This window comes from Grampus griseus (assembly GCF_964374135.1).
Source record: "Grampus griseus genome assembly, chromosome: 6".
Taxonomy (NCBI): domain Eukaryota; kingdom Metazoa; phylum Chordata; class Mammalia; order Artiodactyla; family Delphinidae; genus Grampus; species Grampus griseus.
This window is the reverse complement of record NC_139000.1, coordinates 103,814,839-103,833,529: the sequence shown is the minus strand read 5'-3', so window position 1 is coordinate 103,833,529 and position 18,691 is coordinate 103,814,839. Positions and strand designations below refer to the sequence as shown.

General features: G+C 51.3%; 1 protein-coding gene across 1 annotated transcript; it reads left to right on the top strand.

Annotated features, from left to right (window-relative positions):
* The first annotated feature begins 3,332 nt into the window (after nucleotides 1-3,332).
* On the top strand, nucleotides 3,333-18,177 carry CLU (clusterin). The gene is made up of 9 exons (XM_082656702.1): nucleotides 3,333-3,475; nucleotides 6,955-7,071; nucleotides 8,388-8,536; nucleotides 10,599-10,769; nucleotides 12,272-12,683; nucleotides 13,751-13,855; nucleotides 16,559-16,788; nucleotides 17,510-17,679; nucleotides 17,931-18,177. Exons 2-9 carry the CDS (start codon nucleotides 6,993-6,995, stop codon nucleotides 17,938-17,940), a joined length of 1,326 nt encoding a protein of 441 aa, XP_082512828.1. The 5' UTR covers nucleotides 3,333-3,475; nucleotides 6,955-6,992; the 3' UTR covers nucleotides 17,941-18,177.
* The last annotated feature ends 514 nt before the right edge of the window (nucleotides 18,178-18,691 follow it).

The window sequence follows — 18,691 nt, the reverse complement described above, 5'->3', positions numbered from 1 at the left end:
AGCAGCTAAATAAAAGCTTATCTCGAGTGTCCGGGCAAGGGAGCAGGTGGTTCCACTCTGCTCTGTGGTCAGTCCTCACTGGTATTGGCAGGCCCAGGGTTCGAGAGAGGCAAGGTCTGGAAGGCCAAAGGGCTGGGGAAGAATCTTGCACTCAGTGACGACGCAGGCAGCGACAAGCCCGGGGCACCACTGGGAGGAGTGACTAGCTGCCTTCAAATATCTGAAGGGCAAGCAGCCAGGTGATGGATTGGGTTTTCTCTGTGTGGTTCCAGGGGACAGAGCTGGGTTTGGGGTTGTCCCTTGCAGGAGCCAGACTTTGACTCAACAAAGTCTACACACAGCTAACTCTGTAGACGGTTTTACTAGACAATTGCTCCCATGGAGGTAGTGAGCTCCCTGTTGCCAGGGGCATTCAAACAGAGGCAGGATGACCACCTGATGGGAATGTGGCAGCGGTGGCATCAAGTAGTTAAGAATGGGCAGTTAAGAATCAAGTAGTGGAATCTAAAAAAGGGTACAAATGAACTTATCTACAAAACAGAAATAGAGTTGCAGATGGACAAAACAAATTTATGGTTACTGGGGGGAAAGTGGGGAAGGGGTAAATTGGGAGATTGGGACTGACATATACAAACGACTATATATAAAATAGATAACTAATAAGGACCTACTGTAGAGCACAGGGAACCCTATTCAATACTCTGTAATGGCCTATATGGGAAAAGAATCTAAAAAAGAGTAGATATATGTATATGTATAACTAACTGGTTCACTTTGCTGTACACCTGAGACTAACACAACACTGTAAATCAACTATATGCCAAAACAAAAAAAACAAAAAACAGAATCAAGTATTGGGTGAGGGCTGTACCGACTGGCATCTGTGATCTACTTAGACTACTTAAAATCCAGTGATGCATTTATGGTGAACTGTTTTCCTTAAAGTTTAATCTTCTGAGCCTTGTGTGCTTAGCAGCGAGCTAGAGTCATCAAGTGATCTTTCCCAGAGGACCGCAGTCATGGCTGTGAATCATGTTATTTTCTCCCAAACCCTTCTTCCTCTCCTCCCTTCCCCTACTTCAGCTGACTAAGGCAGATCTCCTTGCCTTGTCCTCCAAAGTCCGATTTTTAAAAATATAATTAGTACAGATTTGTGCCTCCTGTGCCAGATGCTGGGGGAGCTGCAGAATAGAAAAGTTACAAGGAGCGTGCTCAGAGAGACTTCTGGCCTTGGGCACTGATAAGATGCTAAGGAAGAGGCAGTTGCCATAGAAAATGTAGCTGTTACTGATAATTCAACTTTTTTTTTTTTTTTTTTTGCAGCACGCGGGCTTCCCACTGTTGTGGCCTCTCCTGTTGCGGAGCACAGGCTCTGGACGTGCAGGCTCAGCGGCCATGGCTCACGGGCCCAGCCGCTCTGCGGCATGTGGGATCTTCCCGGACCGGGGCACGAACCCGTGTCCCCTGCATCGGCAGGCAGACTCTCAACCACTGTGCCATCAGGGAAGCCTGATAATTCGACTTTTTAAGGAAGATAAAGTGAAGCCTCAGGGGAGAAATATTGTTCCCAATTGTCGATTGATTTTTTTTCCTTCTGAGCTAATGATCTTCTCTCACTTGGCATTGCCTTGGGTTAGGGTGAGGGGGACCTCAGAGATGATACATTCCAGATTCCTCATTGTCCAAAAGGAAGAAACTGAGAACCCAGGAGTGGGGGTTAAAGTCTTTGGTCCAACCAAGGTCACCCAGAGCCTCGGGACAGAGCTGAGACTGTGGTCAGAATTCCATGCGTCCAGCTCAGGTCCTCCCCCCATCCCCTTTTTTCTCACAGGCCTACAAGCTCCCTCTGTGCTCCTTCCTGAAAAGGCTGGGGTCCTAGTTGCCCCTGGACCTTGGGTGACCAGGGACTGGGCCTTAGGCTGTATCTCAAAAGTTGTGACCAGGACAACTCAGCCCCTGGCCATAGAGCTCTCCTCTGAGCCCTTCATCTTGCGGGGTTTCAGTCGGCCAGCAAACCAAGCTGCCTATACCTGCCCTGCCGACCCATCTCCCCCAGCCAGTCTAAGAACCACCCTCCAGCCCCTGGACCTTTCTCCTGGGGCTCAAACATCCTAGGGTCAGAGTGCGTGGCTCTGTTTCTTCCCCAAGAAGTAGCTATGCCTGAGGGGCTTCTCAGTTAGTCCCCTCCCCGCCAGGGCGCGGTGTGACGCCTCCTATCCCTGTTCCACATCAAAGCCCCCTGCCGAAAAAAGTCCTTTGGCAGGGCTTCCCTGGTGGCATAGTGGTTGAGAGTCTGCCTGCCGATGCAGGGATCACGGGTTCGTGCCCCGGTCTGGGAAGATCCCACATGCCGCGGAGCGTCTGGGCCCGTGAGCCATGGCCGCTGAGCCTGCGCATCCGGAGCCTGTGTTCCGCGACGGGAAAGGCCACAACAGTGAGAGGTCCGCGTACCGAAAAAAAAAAAAAAAAAAAGTCCTTTGGCAAGATTCCTCCTGAGCCAGCGGAGGAAACTTGGGACTGGTGGAGATCAGTGACTCCCTTGTAAGCAGGGCCAGCAGCATAATTTGCGCGTCCCCGTGCACAATGACAACGCAGGGCCCCTTTTGTTCAAAAACTCTTAAGAATTTCAAGACTTGGGCAGTAGCTCCTCAAAGTGTAGGGCAGCAGGGTCCCGTGCTCATGAAGCCCGCCCTGCTTGGCTGGGTCCCAAGTGGATGGGGAAAATACTTGCTTAACGTCCAGGAGTCAAGGAGCCTGGGAGGCCTTCTAGTTCCCCATATGGATGCTGTGTTTATCCCTAAAAACACATTTCTGTTTCCTCCCGGCCAGCAGGTCTGCCAAAGGACCACCAGGTCAGGTGGTGGTTCGGGAAGCCGGCATTTTGTACTTCCTGTGTTTTAGCACGACATCCCTCTCCATCACACCCACGTTATTTCTGACGCTGTTCTACTTCAGTGGAGCCAGAGGAGTGGCGCGTGTTGAATGCGAAAGATTAACGTTCAATTGGGCAGCGGAACACTGACGTTCTACTGGGGACGAGGCACCAGCCAGGGGCGCAGAGCATCCCTCCATCTCTGCGGAGCTGGGTGCCAGCTCTGCACGTTAATTCAGGCTCTGCCCTCCTGGGGGCGCAGTGCCTCAGCTCTGAGCCCCCGGGGACGGGGAGCCGGTAGCGGTGCACGCCCGCACCCCAGGGTCTGTCTCCGCCGGAGCCTTTCTTGGTGCTGATACGCGCCCCCGCGCCCCCTGCCGGGTGCTGCACCGGACATCCACCCGCCCGCACCTCCGAACCCCCTCCCGCACCGGCTTCCAGAAAGCTCCCGGTGCTTTCTACCGCATTCTTTGGGCGTGAGTCATGCAGGTTTGCAGCCAGCCCCAAAGTGGGTGTATACGCAGCAGAGCGCTATAAATACGAGCGCCTCACCGTGCTGTGCACGCGGCGTCGCCAGGAGGAGCGCGCGGGCACCGCTGACCGGTGAGATGTCCCCACCTTTCCTGCCCCTGCGCAGAGCCTGGCCGGGACTGATGAGCGGGCGGGGGGCGGCACCCAGGCGAGGAGAGGACGGCTACTGGGAGTCACAGGGCTGTCAGAGGGGCGCTTTAGATGGAGTCGCGGATCCTGGGAAGGGAGGTGGTCGGAGCCCCATCACCAGACAGCGGAGCCGGGACCGAATTGCCGGCAGACAGGCAAGGGACTCAGGAAGCCCTTTGTTCATCAGCTCCAACCACAATTCTGTGGAGTAAACGGGATAGATGTAAGGATCCTCCTTTTGTAAAGATGTGGGAATTGACACTTGGAGGACTGACGCTGTTGCCCGAGGCCAGGCTAGTGAGTGGCAGAGCTGGCCTGCACTTGCAGCCTTCCTGCAGCATCTTCCTTGGAAAGGTACTGAGCTCCAGGGGTGGTTGTCAGCTTGCGCGCATGAGTCATCTTGTTTGCTCGCGAATTCTCTAGTTCTCTGGATTGTGTGTTTATAAGTAATGATGTTTTGATTTAAGTATATGTTGCAACCACTGAAATCCTACTCTTTCTGCTTCCTAATGCACCAGGGTACATCAGAGAAACATCACACAACCTCCATCAGACTTCAGACATCTGATTCAACTGTCTCATTTTACAGATGATAATCTGAAGCTTGGAGAGGTTTAGGACCATCTCCAAAGATAGACAGCAAATAGGGATCAGAATTGGGATTAGAACCCAAGCCTTGACCTTCCAGAATTTCTGGACCTAATGAAAAAAAGAAACTTCTTATTATTTTTTTTTAAGAGTGAAGTTTGGAATTTGAGCGTAAGTACAGATACTATAAAAGGATGCTCGCCAGAGTGTTCATGATAATAATAGTGGGAAATCACAGACAATTTAAATGCCTGGCCTTGTGGGATAGCAAAATAAAGTACATCAGAAAAAGAACTCCATTACACAGCCACAAAAGTGTGCTTTTAGAGAGTATTTGAAGATAGTGGGTGTAAAGGATCCCATTGTATGCAAATGCATAGAAAAGGGGAAATATACCACATAATGTTTGCCTCTCGATGGTGTGAATTACAGGTGAATTATTTTCTCATGTTTCTTTTTGTTTGAGTTTTCTGCATTTGGGGAGGCAGTAGGAGAGGAGCTTGGGCTTTGGGCTTTAAACCCTGCAGCTTACTAGCTGCGTGACCATGTCCTCCCCACGGCTTCCTCTGGGGAAAGGAGGGCCTTGGAGTGGCTTGTTCAATCAGAGCAGTTGGCAACCAGGCACCCTGGCCAGGAGATGGGTGGGGAGGTGAGTCAGTGCAAAGGGAGGGCAGTTTGGCCGCGCAGCCGCTGTTCTCCTACTGGCCTTGGACTAGTATCGATATCACCTGCAAGCTTATTAGAAAAGCAATCTCTGAATCAGAATCAGCATTATAACAAGACTCCCGGGTAATTCGTAGGAGCTGATCACATCACGGAGGCAAAGCCCACAGTCAGGGAGGGACCACAGGTGACCTTTGTGTACCTGCTTCAGTTCCTCTGTCCCTCTCCCAACACACCACCTCCTCCCACTTCCCCGATAGATACTGCCAATGCCCGTGATTGACCCTACGTCAATTTTGAAGGAGTCGGAATTTCCTATGATTACATAAGACCCTTGGGTTTACAGAACGCGTTCCCATCTCTAAGGTCTCTATTAGATCCCTTTTACAGGTGAGGAAACGGAGGCTCAGAGACTTAAGTGACTTGGTGTCAAGGAAACAACACTGGACTGGGGTTTGGGGGGGCTGAGTCCTCATCCTGGGGTTGTCACCAGCTTGCTGCAGGCCTTGGGGAGCCCCATCCTGTCTCTGGGTTCGGCCTCCCCTCTGAGGTGGACGGATTGGGCAGGAGACAGGTCTCTCTCCCAGCTCGGAACTCGATGGCTCCCACGGCCCCCTGGCTCTTGGTGGGAGATCCTGTACTGACCGCTGCGATTCCAGACTTCTCATCCAGAGCTCTTGCCTTTGGCTGCCCCGTCTCTCGTTTCCTCAGGACCCAATGCCCTGTCTTCTGGTCCCAACCTATTTCAGAGTCTCGTGTCTGGATTTCTCAGAAGTCTTTGCTATCGGGGGCCTCTTGCTGGAGGGGTGTCTCTCGCCAGCTCTCTCTCTGGCGTGACAAAGGCTCTGTCCCTGTTTGAGGCGTTTCAGGCTTCAGTGAGCAGCTAGGACAGAGCCACGCAGACCTGAAATAGCACCCTGGCTCAGCTGCCCACTCACCATCTCTGGGGAAGGCGGTGACCCGCTCTCTTCTCCCACGCTGCTCGGGAACCACAGCCTGGCTGCCTTACTAATTATGTCTCAGGAGAGACTTGCCTTATTAATATTCTCCCAAGGGTCCAGATGGGCCTGCTGAGCGGACAGCAGCTTCTGGATGTGCATCATTTCAGGAAGGGGAGACCCCCTTCCCATTCTCTTAGGGGAAACGGGTGAGTTCAGATGAGCATTGGGGTGAAGGGCAGTGCAGGGGGAGGGGTTTCTGTTTTGCAACAACTTCAGCTTCTGGGAAAGGGTCCATTGTGTAAGACCAGCTGGTCCAGGGCTCAAGGCAGCTAGCCGAGTGGTGGTGGGAGGACCCTGGCACACACCCTGCTGTGGGCTTAGAGGGACTGGCTGCGTGAAAGGGACCTGGCAGAGCAGAGTGGCACGTCCTCCCACAGGGACTTTTCCTGGGGAGGTTCCTTGCCCTGCCCCTCCTCCGCCGTTAATCCTTTGGCTTTGCCCCTCCCTCTCTATTCCCTGAAGACAACCGTCCTCCCCACCTTGTTCTACTCTCATCCATGCTAGGGATGACAAATGGATTTATTTCCCTGTAGCAACCCAGAGGCTGTCACTGCCTCAGACCCTTGAAAAGCAATTTCAGGAGGTGTCGAGCCTTGATGGGGACAGTGCTGTGATTGATTGGTGATGCCTGCTGTGGGCAGGGTGGGTGATGCAGACAGCAGGGGGCTGTCTGTGCTGTGGGCTGCAGTCCCCACTTTAGGGGGACGGCAGAGGCCAGCTGAGTGACCCAAGAGAGGTGTTTTCAGGGTTTGTTTGATGTGAGCAGGTATCATCAGATAGATGCCCTTTCTGGATGCAGAAAGCACATGTGCCTTTTTTAGGCATCGTCAGCTATTATGGGGGACAAGGAGAAGGAGGAAGGAGGAGGGCGGCTCGGACCAGAGCCCAGTGGCTCTGACTCTGGAGTTCTCGTTTCTTCTATATCAGGCTGCTGTCCTGTGGTTCCTCCCCGTACCCACTTCCTCCACTTTCTTTTGAAGGGGCCCAGTGGCAAGTCTGATACTTTCTTGTCACTTCCCTGGGATAAAAAGTCGGTGATGCCAGCTGCGGGGAGAGTGGAGGGCAAGGCCTCAGCAGGGTTCCTGGGAAGCCGCACAGGCAGCAGGCTGGGCCCGTAACCAGCGGGCTGTCTAGCTGTTACCATGACAGCCCCCTGTTCTCTGCAAACAGAGGCGTGCTAGGATTCCAGAATTGGAGAAGGAGGCAAGATGAAGACTCTACTGCTGCTCGTGGGCCTGCTGCTGAGCTGGGAGAATGGCAGGGCAATCTCGGACAAAGAGCTCCAGGGTAAGTGACCAGGCGTGCTCTCCTGGCATGCTTCCCTGTGTCAGGGCCCCAAGGGTTAAGACCACCTTTGTCCTGTGCATCGGATCGGGTTTGCTCTGCCCGGGCCCCTCTCTGAGCCGTCTCTCGCCGGCCTAGGCTCTCTGTGGTCAGGTGGGCTTCCAGGCAGTTTCAGATAGACCCCAAGCCCTTTCTGGCTGCTGCAGCTCGTTTGGCTATTCCCCTCCCCGTCTGCTCGGTCCGGCGTCCACACCTCTTCCACGAAGCTCCGTGAAGCCTGGACCATTGGAGCCTCTGTGGGTTTCCCCTTGAGTTTCCATAGCACTTACTACCTGTATCCACCACCTTTCCACCTAGAAAACCAATGCTCCGGATTCAGGTAAGGCGGAATATCATTCACTACGAGGGCTTGTCATCCTTCAGAGCCCAGGTGGTGGTTCCCCTCTGCTGCCAGGCCTTTGCTGAAACCTGTCTTCCCTCTGCCCCACTCTTGTCCTATGAGCTGACTGACTCTCTGGGGGTAATAGTTAAAAACCCAAGCGTTGAGCTCAGAGCTGGGTGGAAATCTGGCTCCGCCCTCCCCAGCTGTATAACCCTGGGTAAGTATCTTGATCTCACTGCGATTCTTTATCCTCGATTGTGCAAAGGGGTGAAGACAGTGTCAAGAGTATTAAATAAAATGCACGTGAAGTGTCCAGCTCAGCATTTGGCCCAGGATAAGAACCAGAGAAGCATTGGCTGTTACTTTTGGTACTTTGGCGACATTGTCTCATTACATTTGTCACACGGTGTGGTGTCTGATCACAGTCTCCTTGAAGGATGGTGCTATTAAGTCACCTCTGTGGCCCTGTCACCTGACACTGCATCGGAATAGCGAAGTTCAGATGTTTGCTTAAACTGCATTGCAGAAAGACTTGTATCCACAATAACACTATTTTATATTTTGATGCTTAAACAGTTACGCTTCCAGGATTTTTTTTTTCCCTTGAAAAATTTCCTCTGCAGCTGGGTAGGCTGCTTCTCCAGAGCTCCAGGGGCGGACTGGGTTGTCCCTCCTCTGGGGCGTGTCCGCTCCGATGGTTTGCATTTCTGAGCAGCTGGGTGTAATCGATTCTCTGGCCCTGGGTCTACAGTGAGCCCTGGGATGGAACCTGTGTCAGGGCAAAGCTGGGGCCGGAAGGCTGCCTGCCAGGAGGATCCCAGCCATGGCAGCCCCTGGGCCCACTGGCCTTTCTGACCATTCCAGCTGGTTCCAGGGTTATATCCCCAGCACCATCCCTTCCTCTGGCCTCATCTACCTCCCTGCTCTTTTCTTGCAGAAATGTCCACCGAGGGGAGTAAGTACATTAATAAAGAAATTAAAAATGCTCTCAAGGAGGTGAAACAGATAAAGACCCTAATAGAACAGACCAACGAAGAGCGCAAATCATTGCTTGGCTCCTTAGAGGAGGCCAAGAAGAAGAAAGAGGTAAGAAGAGCCCGGGTGACCCCCACCTTGATCCGCTGTGCTGGAGGGAGGGAGGGGCCGTTGCTCTTCCAAACGCCCTGCCAGGTTACTATGGTGACCCGCAGGCCTTCTCCGGTTGTGTCAGCTGATACTGGGGCTGTGGTTAACAGATAGGGAAGGTTTATTTGCTTTTCAAAGCTTCAAGCAGTGAGATCTTGGATCTGGTTTTGTTACAAGCCTGGCCCAGGGCCTGCCGCCCAGATTCACTTCAGTAGATTTTTCTAAACCCAGACTATGTGTAAGGTCCAAGGCAGGCTTTGGGTAGGGCCTGTCACTGTCACAGGTTAGGAGAGGGGTGGCACCCTACCTTCAGTAGGGGCGATACCTTCGGGGGTACGGCAGGCGCACGCTGTATTGCCCAAGGCTCTATAGAGTTCTGGACTACTTCGTAAAGAGACACCTAGGTCCAATGGTGAACATACAAAACGAAAACACTATAATTCAATAAGGAGCTTATTTAAAAAGTCAATAATGTCCTTCAGGGTCTCCTCAAAGCCTATTCCCATTGCCACCCTACCCGTAATGACAGAGATGCTGAGATGGGGCCCCCTGCCACCTTCATGACCCCTGATGCATAGAGTAAAAGCATTATAAAGACTCAGAAAAGTTGTGCGGTAAAGGAAGCACGTGTAACTTCATTTAATCCAAGTGTTTTCCAAATCGAATTGACCATGGAATCCAGTTATTTTTTTCCTGATAGCTTGTAGCACAATTCCATGGAAACCACTTAAGGAAATGTTGGCCTGGGTGCAGCTCTAACTTTCTTGGAAACTTAGTACCTTTCTTGGCATCAGTATTAGTTCTCATCACACTGTGAGAAACCTAGAGCCCTTGTAGAAGTGGCAGGTCCTGTTCATGAATTTTTGTGCTTCTCATTGGAGTTTGATATTTGACAATCCAGGTTCTATGATAAAGCATATCAAGTTTGGAAAAAGGCTCCATGACTTCTTAGTTGAGGAATATGCGAACCGGAAAGAAAGGAATTGGGCAGCAGAGTTGACGCCTGTGAGTTGGCCCAGTTGGAGGCGTGGTGGCCATCTCGGACGAGGGGGGCAGGGGACACAGAGCAAGAGAAGACCTCACATATTCAGATATTCATAGTGTAGCTTTGCTTTGGGGTATGGATGGTCTACTTAATTCTTTGAAGAGTAATACACTCATTTGTCAAGATTTTAATATAGAAGAGCAGAAGTTTTTCCATAACGCTTTTACCTAAGGACAATTCACTTAACATTTGATCTATTTCTTACTACATTTTCTCCTCTATACTTTTTGGACAGTGACTATACTCAAACTCCTGAATTTTTAACATGAAAAATGCTTATTATAATACTTAAAACTTACTACAAACATCCCTTGTAATGCTGTCCTATCTACCTTTTGTAGGTACCACAGTTTCCTTAACTTGTCCCCTAGTTTTGAGCATTGGGGTTGATTCCAGTATTTTTGTTGCCACACATGAATATTGTAACAGATATCTTCAAGCATATGGATTTTTCCTTTATTGCAGGAATTCCTTGGGATAGATTCTTGTAGAATTACTGGATCAAATGTCATGGTCATCTTGGAGAGTTTTGGTAGTAGTGGTGACTTTAATTTCGGAAGCTTACCTATTCCTGTGGCATGCCGGGGACCATGGTTGCAATAGAGAAATAAGATTCAGGGAAGCTTTGAAAGATGACGTTTAAATTCCAGAAGTTGAGACTAGGAAGTGGGGTATTGGCGAGAGGGAAGTCCTGGGGTAGAGACTGTAAGTGCAGTGTCAGAGAAAGGAGCTGTCCAGATGAGCTCTAATGGCTGGAAAGGACTAAGGAGCAGTTGGATCTTGAAGGCGAGAGGATGTTTAGAGCCAGATGGGGAGGGAATTCCAGGTGGGCAGATGCGGGAACACGTGAGCCAGAGCAGGGGTGGAAATAAGCACCCCATGTGGCCAGGTTGGGCCGGGGGGCCAGCACCACGGTGCCTGCTTGGGGAAGGGGAAGCCGTGGTTTCTGTTGCTAACCCAGCCTCGGTCCTCCTGTAGGATGCCCTGAATGACACCAAGGATTCTGAAACGAAGCTGAAGGCGTCCCAGGGGGTGTGCAATGAGACCATGACGGCCCTCTGGGAGGAGTGTAAGCCTTGCCTGAAACAGACCTGCATGAAGTTCTACGCGCGTGTCTGCAGAAGCGGCTCGGGACTGGTGGGCCAACAGGTGACAAGGGGCCCCGCTTCTTCAGCACAGCCTGGGCTCTGGTTGGGCAGTGAGGAGAACTGAATATGCTTCTTTGGTTCTGCACCCAATTCCAAGTGTGGGGATTTCCCCATCAAGAATTTCTCCCACACCGGCTGGGTGTCCTGCAGTTGAACTCCGCTCTGACGCCGTCTACCCAGAGACAGCGTCGGACCCCACGGGCTCAGGGCTCAGTCCCACAGGACGCCTCCCCATCCCCACTGCCAACTTCAGCCGCCGATCACAAGTCCAGGTGGTCACCTGTGTTTCTGACGGACTGGCTGTAGATTAGAGTTTCCCATGACCGCCCCCTTGGGTTCAATTAATTTGCTAGATGAGCTCATAGAACTAGGAGAAACATTTTACATACCAGATTATTGGTGTGTTGTAAAAGGATATAACTCAGAAACAGCCAGATGGAAGAGATGCCCAGGGGGAGGGATGGGGAAAGGATGGGGAACTTCCATCACCTCTTCGAGTTCAACAGTCTCCTGCATCTCATTGGCACATGTGTTCATCAACCCAGAAGCTCCCCAAGCCCATCCTTTTGGGTTTAATGGAGGCATCATTACATAGGTACGATTGATTAAATCATTGACCATTGGTCATTGATTCAAGGTCCAGCCCCTCTCCCCTCCTTGGAAATCAGGTGGTGGGGCTGAAAGTTCCAACCCTCTAATCCTAGGGTTGGCTCCCCTGGCGACCAGCCCCCATCCCTAGGTGCTTTCCGAAAAGTCACCTCACTAACATAACAAAAGACACCTTTATTGCTCTTAGCACAGGAAATTCCAAGGGCTCTAGGACCTCTTTATCAAGGACCAGACCAAATATATATTTCTTATTATAAATCACAATATCACAGCTTCATTTCACATGCAGTTGATTAGTTCTGGCTGCATTGGGGCCCAGAGCACTGTGATCAATTGGTAATGTCTGCTATGAGTGCAGTAATGTGGAGTCATGAAAAGCACCTGTGCCAGGTATTTGCCATCTTCCGAAGACTCTCATTCAGCAATTATTAGCTGCCTAAGGTAACAAATGGCTCCACGGTATGGCAGAGCCCTGCATCCACTTAAACAGAAGGAATTAAGAATTTTTAGTACCCTATTACTGATCCTCCCTGTCCTGCGGGCCTTGCTCAGCTAGGGCTCATGAATTTCGCCCTTTCCAGGAGTCCCGTCAGTTGGCCCTTGGCTGAGCGGGCTTGGGGATCACCAGTGGCCAAAGAGGACAGCAGACTAGTCTCATGTGACGGGCCTTGTGACTCTCTCGGCCTCGCAGGTCTTCCTAAGCTCTTCCCCTCGGGGTCGGTAGAAAGGAAAGGCACTGACCTGGACAGTTCAGAGATGGGGAGCCAGTCCCAGCCTGGCCTTCTGCCGCCTGCTGTGACTCTGAGTTGCCCCGGGTGCAGGCAGGAGGGGCCGGGCCTGGCCCGTCTTGACAAGGGGGAAGCACCCCTGACTGTCCCCTGTCTCCTGTCGCAGCTCGAGGAGTTCCTGAACCAGAGCTCCCCCTTCTACTTATGGATCAACGGTGACCGCATCGACTCCCTGCTGGAGAACGACCGGCAGCAGGGCCACGTGATGGACGTCATGGAGGACAGCTTCACCCGCGCATCCAACATCATGGACGAGCTCTTCCAGGACCGGTTCTTTCCCCGGAAGTTCCAGGACACTCAGTATTACTCGCCCTTTGGCTCGTTCCCAAGGGGATCGCTCTTCTTCAATCCCAAGTCCCGCTTCACCCGGAACGTCATGCCTTTCCCCTTGTTGGAACCCCTGAACTTCCATGACATGTTTCAGCCCTTCTTTGACATGATCCACCAGGCCCAGCAGGCCATGGATGACCACATGCATAGAACTCCCTACCACTTCCCGATGGCGGAATTCCCAGGAGGTTAGAAGGATGGGATGGGAAATCACAATTCATTGAGATGCTAACCCGTTAGATGCTCAGAACTGTGGCCGGGGCTTGGCATGTGTCATCTGAGTTCCACCCCCAGAAACCTGGGGAGGGTGCTCTCATCCCGGTTTGATGGGGAGAAAACTATGACAGGATGGTGAAGGAGCATGTCCAAGGGTTCACAGCTGATAAAGTGGGAGCCAGTCAAATCTAGCCCTGCAGGATTCAGAATCTGTGTTCTTTCGAGTGTACCAAGCTCCTTGCAGCAACTGGAGGGCATGACATTGACTCTTTCCTCTAGAGAACTAGACCCCTTTGTCTTGGGAACTCAGGTGGCTTTATGTGGACGCCATGCATATATTGGTGACAAATTATATAATCAGCTCATGGTATGGTTAAGAAAGCTGTTTGTGGCTGTAACCTTAGGGTCTGGTAGAGAATGGGCACACAATGAATATATTTTGAATGAAGGAACTCTAACATGGACACGAGAAGCCAAAACTTTTCAGAAGTGATTTCCTTCATTGAACCAATAGACACTCGTTGGCCAACCCCATCTCCTAAATGCTACAGTTTGACCGGCACTGGGCTGTGGCTTGAAACGGATTGGAAACACAGGAGGGTATTGAATTGAACGAGGAGTTTACTGCCTATCCATAATGGGGGTCTCCCTGTGTTACAAGGAGGTTCTAAGGTGGATCCTATTCCTGCCTTCAAGGCGCTTGCTGTCTGACCCGGGGAGAGAAATGAGCCAGACAGAATGCAGAGCAGAACGGGTTATGATGCCAGAGAGAAGTACGAGCAGGCAGGAGACGTGCCAGCAGGTGGGGATGGTGGGGGAGGGGGCCGAACCCAGCTCAGGGGGCCCTGGGGACCACCTGCTGGTCCTGCTGCAGGGAGCCCCAATCCGAGCCTGTGTCTGCAGGCGAACAACCAGAGTCCAACCTGCTCTGCCCGCAGAACCATGTCAAAGGGCCAGACAGTAGTGTGGAAGGGCTCTGGGAGATCGCGGTGGTCCATCTCTGTGTCGCTCTGTATGACTTTCCCTTGTGTGTCTCCAGGAAACAGCAGTGACCGCACCGTGTGCAAGGAAATCCGCCACAACTCCACGGGATGCCTGAAGATGAAGGACCAGTGTGAAAAGTGCCAGGAGATCTTGTCCCTGGGTGAGTCGGGGGGCCCCGCGGTCTCCTGTGTCCTCGGGTCTCCAGCACCTCACTAGGGCTGCATTTATGGGCTCAGATGGATGGGAGTTCAAATGCCAGCTCTGTTGCCTTCCAGCTGTGACTCTGGGTGGGGGAGTCCTTTGCCCAGCTCTGCTTGGGTCCCCATCTGGGGTCGCGGGTTAAGATGAGGGGCTGTCCCTGAAGTCGGACAGAATACAAGGTGCTTACCACACGATCCAGCTCACGGTTAACAGGCTGACGGTGGCAGGAGCTGCCGTGCTTTTCTAAAGAGCTGTCATCCTTTGACTTCCCTCAGTTCGTCTGTTCCCAAGGGCCAAACATAGTAGCCATCCTCATGTTTTGCTGCAGACAGTGAGAGTTTAGGCAGTGTGGATTCTGTTAAACAAACTCTTCCCATGTGTGTGTTACTAAACACTCTTGTAAACACTTTACAAACATTTACTCTTTTTCCTGGAACAACCGGGGTGGCTACAGTTATCATCCCTGTCTTACGGAGGACACTCAGTCAGAGAAGGTTTGGTGACCTGCCCAAGATTACATGACGCCCTGGGGGCGTTTGTGGTGTGTTCCCAATCAGTGCTGCTGTGTTCTCTACCCTGAACACGTGGGTCTCTCCTAGTGGTACCCTAGCTTCCCGGCAACTTTACCTTTGGTAGGTTGGTCCCTGAGGCAGAGGAAATACCTCCCTTCCGCTGTTTCCTTCGGTTTTATCAGGGGGACTAAATTCTTCTTACTTGGAAATAACACCTATAAAAGCGGCGAAATACTTCCTGGCCGACAACAGTCTATGCTCGGAAAAAGTTAATTGTTTCCCTTGTACCGAGCGGATCGATCTTACGGCTTTGCTCTTACTTAATCCTTTTTGGGTTTGCCCGGGCAGGCCTTCAGAGTCTAGCTAAATATTCCTAGTCTCACTGCTGTGATTTTAGAAGCTACTGCAAAAGAAATACAAGTGCTGTAAGAGGCTGATCTATGAAGAAGCGAGAGGTGAGTACACAACCTCCTGGGTTTATCCCATAAAATACCACGATTAGAAGAGTGTAAATCACACCGTGAGGGAGTCACTTTAGGGCCAGAAGAAGAGACCTACAGATCCCCAAGCTCAGACTGGCGCCCCTGGCACTGATCTTAATGTTCACTGATCACAGCTTCCTGAAACAGCGGTTTTCTTTTCTACATTGAAGAAGACTTATGACCCCTTATCTAAGATGCTTGCAGACATTTGAGCAGGTGCTGCCCGGGACCTCCAGACAGGAATTTCACAACTTCGGTGCTACTGGCATTTTGGACCAGGTCCTTCTTTGTGGTGGGCTGTCCTGTGCACTGTGAGATGTTTAGCAGCATCCCTGGCCTCTACCCACTGGAGGCCAGTAGCCTCCCACCCTCACCCCAGTTGTGACACCAAAAAGGTTTTCAGACCTTGTCAAATATCCCTGGGGACAGCACCACCCCAGGTGAGAGCCACTGCTCTAGACTGCTACCCAGTTCTCAATGACAGTCCTTATTTTCAATGATTCCCTGGTAAGAAGAGTTAAGTTTCGTCATTATATACCTTTTTCAACCGAGTTTATTGTTAATAATCCTATGTCTTGTCCCACCTGACATTTTATTTTATTCTAGTAGAAATCGTTACAGCCACCATGGTGAAGTGTGTAAAGAACTCCCCCTTTCCCCTGACGTGCTTGGGTTTGATGTGCTCTTTTGGGGATAGTTTTCAAAAATCAAGGGAGAGAAAAACAGTAGTTTTTAGAGAGAGAGAGAGTGGGTAGTTCCCAGCCCTTATCCACCTGACAACCTGCAGTGGGCACTTGGTGACCAAAAGCCATGAACTTCCCCACTCTCTGGTGAGCTTGGCGACCAGCCATGGTGGGCAGGTGGGCAAAGCCCGGATGCCCAACCCCAGGCTACTGTGCTGTGTGGCCCGAGGGTCCTGACTGGCTCTTCTGCTACCCAGGCTCCTGGGGCCAGAATTTCCAACTCTATAGATATAGGCAAGCTTGGAGAATTTTCCAGAGCCACAGACTCAGAGTAGGAAGAGCCCAAGTTTAGGAGTTAAAGCCCGGGGTTCAACATCCTGCCCTCGCAAATCGTTCATCCTATGACTTCAGGCAAATGAGGTACCGCTCTGGTCCTCAGTTTCATTCTTGATAATACTTAACGTCAGAATACATCTGACTATTAGAGCTCACGGCTATCCAGTGCGCTCGGTGGTGCCTGGTACATAGCAGGTACCATGGCAGCTACAAGTAACATCCACCGTTTCCTGAAATGACTAATGGAGGGAAGGAGGGCAGTGAGGTCTGAGCACGTGGAGCCCTGAGGTCCGTGCTGCTTGAGGTGTGGGCAGTGCCCCTCATTGCTGGTCCCCAAGGGGACAGGGTCTTGCACCCAAAGAGAAATCAGTGATGTCACTGAGACAGTTTGGTTCAGATGACATCGTCTCCCAGGGCAAGACTTTCTCAATGAAGGACGCGCATCCTGATTTACATGCGGGGCGAGCCTTCTGCTTTGTCTTGAGCTGCTAGCGAACGCTTGGTGGACTGGAGCTTGGAGTAGCTCTGCCTTAGCTCTGCCTTAGGTCCTGGCTGCGTGAACTGGTTGCCATTTGTTTTCATCCCTTTTTAGCTCTCACTTCACGTTTCTGTCGTTTGTCTTTTTTTTTTTTTTTTAATCTCCGGGCAGACTGTTCAGCGAACGACTCCTCTCAGATGCAGCTGCGCCAGCAGCTGAACATGTCCCTGCAGATGGCGGAGAAGTTCAGCAAGCTGTATGACCAGCTGCTCCAGTCCTACCAGCAGAAGATGCTGAACACATCCTCCCTGCTGAAGCAGCTGAACGAGCAGTTCACCTGGGTGTCCCAGCTGGCCAACCTCACGCACAGCGACAGCCAGCACTATCTCCAGGTCTCCACGGTGAGTCTGTCCTGGCCACACACTGAAGCTGGGCTCAAGGTGTTGTCTGGAGCTCATGTGATCCTCCCCCAGGGCCGAAACGGGGTGAAGATGTTCAAGAGCGCATGTCTGCTTTTCATTGAGCATTTGTCATATGGCAGGAAACAAAAACCTCAGGTCCAGTGGTGCATGGAAACCTCATCACTCAGTGACGTGGAATGTCATGAACCCATTTTACAGATGAGGAAACTGAGAGGTTCAGCATCTTACCCAGCATCTCCTATCTGCAGGGTGATCACCTAGGTGTTTGTTTGAACCTGTCTGCCCGGCTGCAGAGCTAGTGCCCTTTCCAGGGAGCTGCCTTGCTGCCCTGTCCTGCCTAGGATGGCTCATGAATTGGCCCATCGTTCTCCTCCAGTGATAAGAAGCTTCCCTCTAGTGCTGGGAACCTTTTCTTTTTCTTTCCCTGATTCCTCTTCTACCACCACGTGGCCAGTGGCTCCTCAAAGGAAACATGTTTTACTCGGTGGGGCTCCCCCAGGTTGGTCCTTCGTGAATGACATTTACACCCACAAACGAGGGTCTCTGAATTAGGGCATTTCTGTTCACCAAGTTGTATAGGTGTCGAGGTGAGTAAAAAGCAAAGGGGTCAACTGATCTGAATTAATAAGCCTGACTTCAGGTGCCAAATGAGTCTGTGTTGACCGTTGTTTCCGCCCTCTCGTGACTTTTCTCCTTTTAGGTGAATTCCCACAGTTCCGACCCCAGCGTTCCCTCTGGCCTCACTAAGGTGGTTGTGAAGCTCTTTGATTCCTACCCCTTCACTGTGACGGTCCCACAAGAAGTCTCCAATCCTAAGTTTATGGAGACTGTGGCAGAGAAAGCGCTACAACAATACCGCCAGAAGAGCCGGTGAGTGTGCAGGCCTCACCTGCGGTCCCTCTGGGCCCGTCAGGTCCCTGGGGACTGAGAAGAGGGCAGAGGACCTGCCCTGGGAATCGCTGCTCCTGTAGCCACAGCGCAGGCAGGGAGCCACGCAGTTACTGGGAATTTTCTCCTTCCTTTGGAGGATGTTTCTTCTGGGTTGCTAAGAATTGGAGCGTTGGTTGCTGCCTCTCTGTGAATATCAGGCCTCACCTTCCCCTCCCCGCCTTCTTTTTCAGGGAGGAGTGAGACGTGAGCATTGCTTTTCCAAGTATGGGGGTGTCTGCGTCCAGCTGCCCCCGCGATGAGCCACAGCCCCCTCTAGAGAGCTCTGCACGTCACCAGCTGACCAGGCCCTGGGCTCGAGGCCCTCCTGACCGCACCCAGCTTCTCCCTCTGGATTTGCACTGTAATGCCTGCATTTGCTGATCACGGGAAGAACTTCCCCGCATGCCACTAACTCAATAAACCGCCTTGTAATCTGAATGCTCTGCTGTGTCCTCTTTATGCTATTTTTGTTTTGTTTTGTTTTTTTTACATCTCCCACACACTTTCATTTGGGTGTGGAAGAAAAAAGGAGAAAAGAAAAAGCAATGGCTAAGATGGTATGTTCTCATATAGTTGAGCATAAAAGGAGTGGGACAGTGAAGTTGACCCAGTTCAAAGATTTCTTGCTTTTAGGAAGAGAGATGTTCCCTATAGCCAGCTAAAAATACGTTTCTGAAAAATGAATCTTTTCCATTCCATTATACAGCAGATACATATTCTGATGGGGGCGCAGGTGATACCCTGAAGGAATACATTGAAAATTAGGGTGCAGAAGGGGCAAAAATAAGGCATACCAGTTATCTCCATACATAATTGATATTTTCCTTATGGAAAAAGTAGTGCCCCCCAAAAACAAAACGAGGTAATTTTCTTTTAGCTGTAAGAGCCTAGAATCCCTGAGGCACCTTCTTGACTGTGGCATTGATTGGCCACTGTCTGTCTATACAAACTT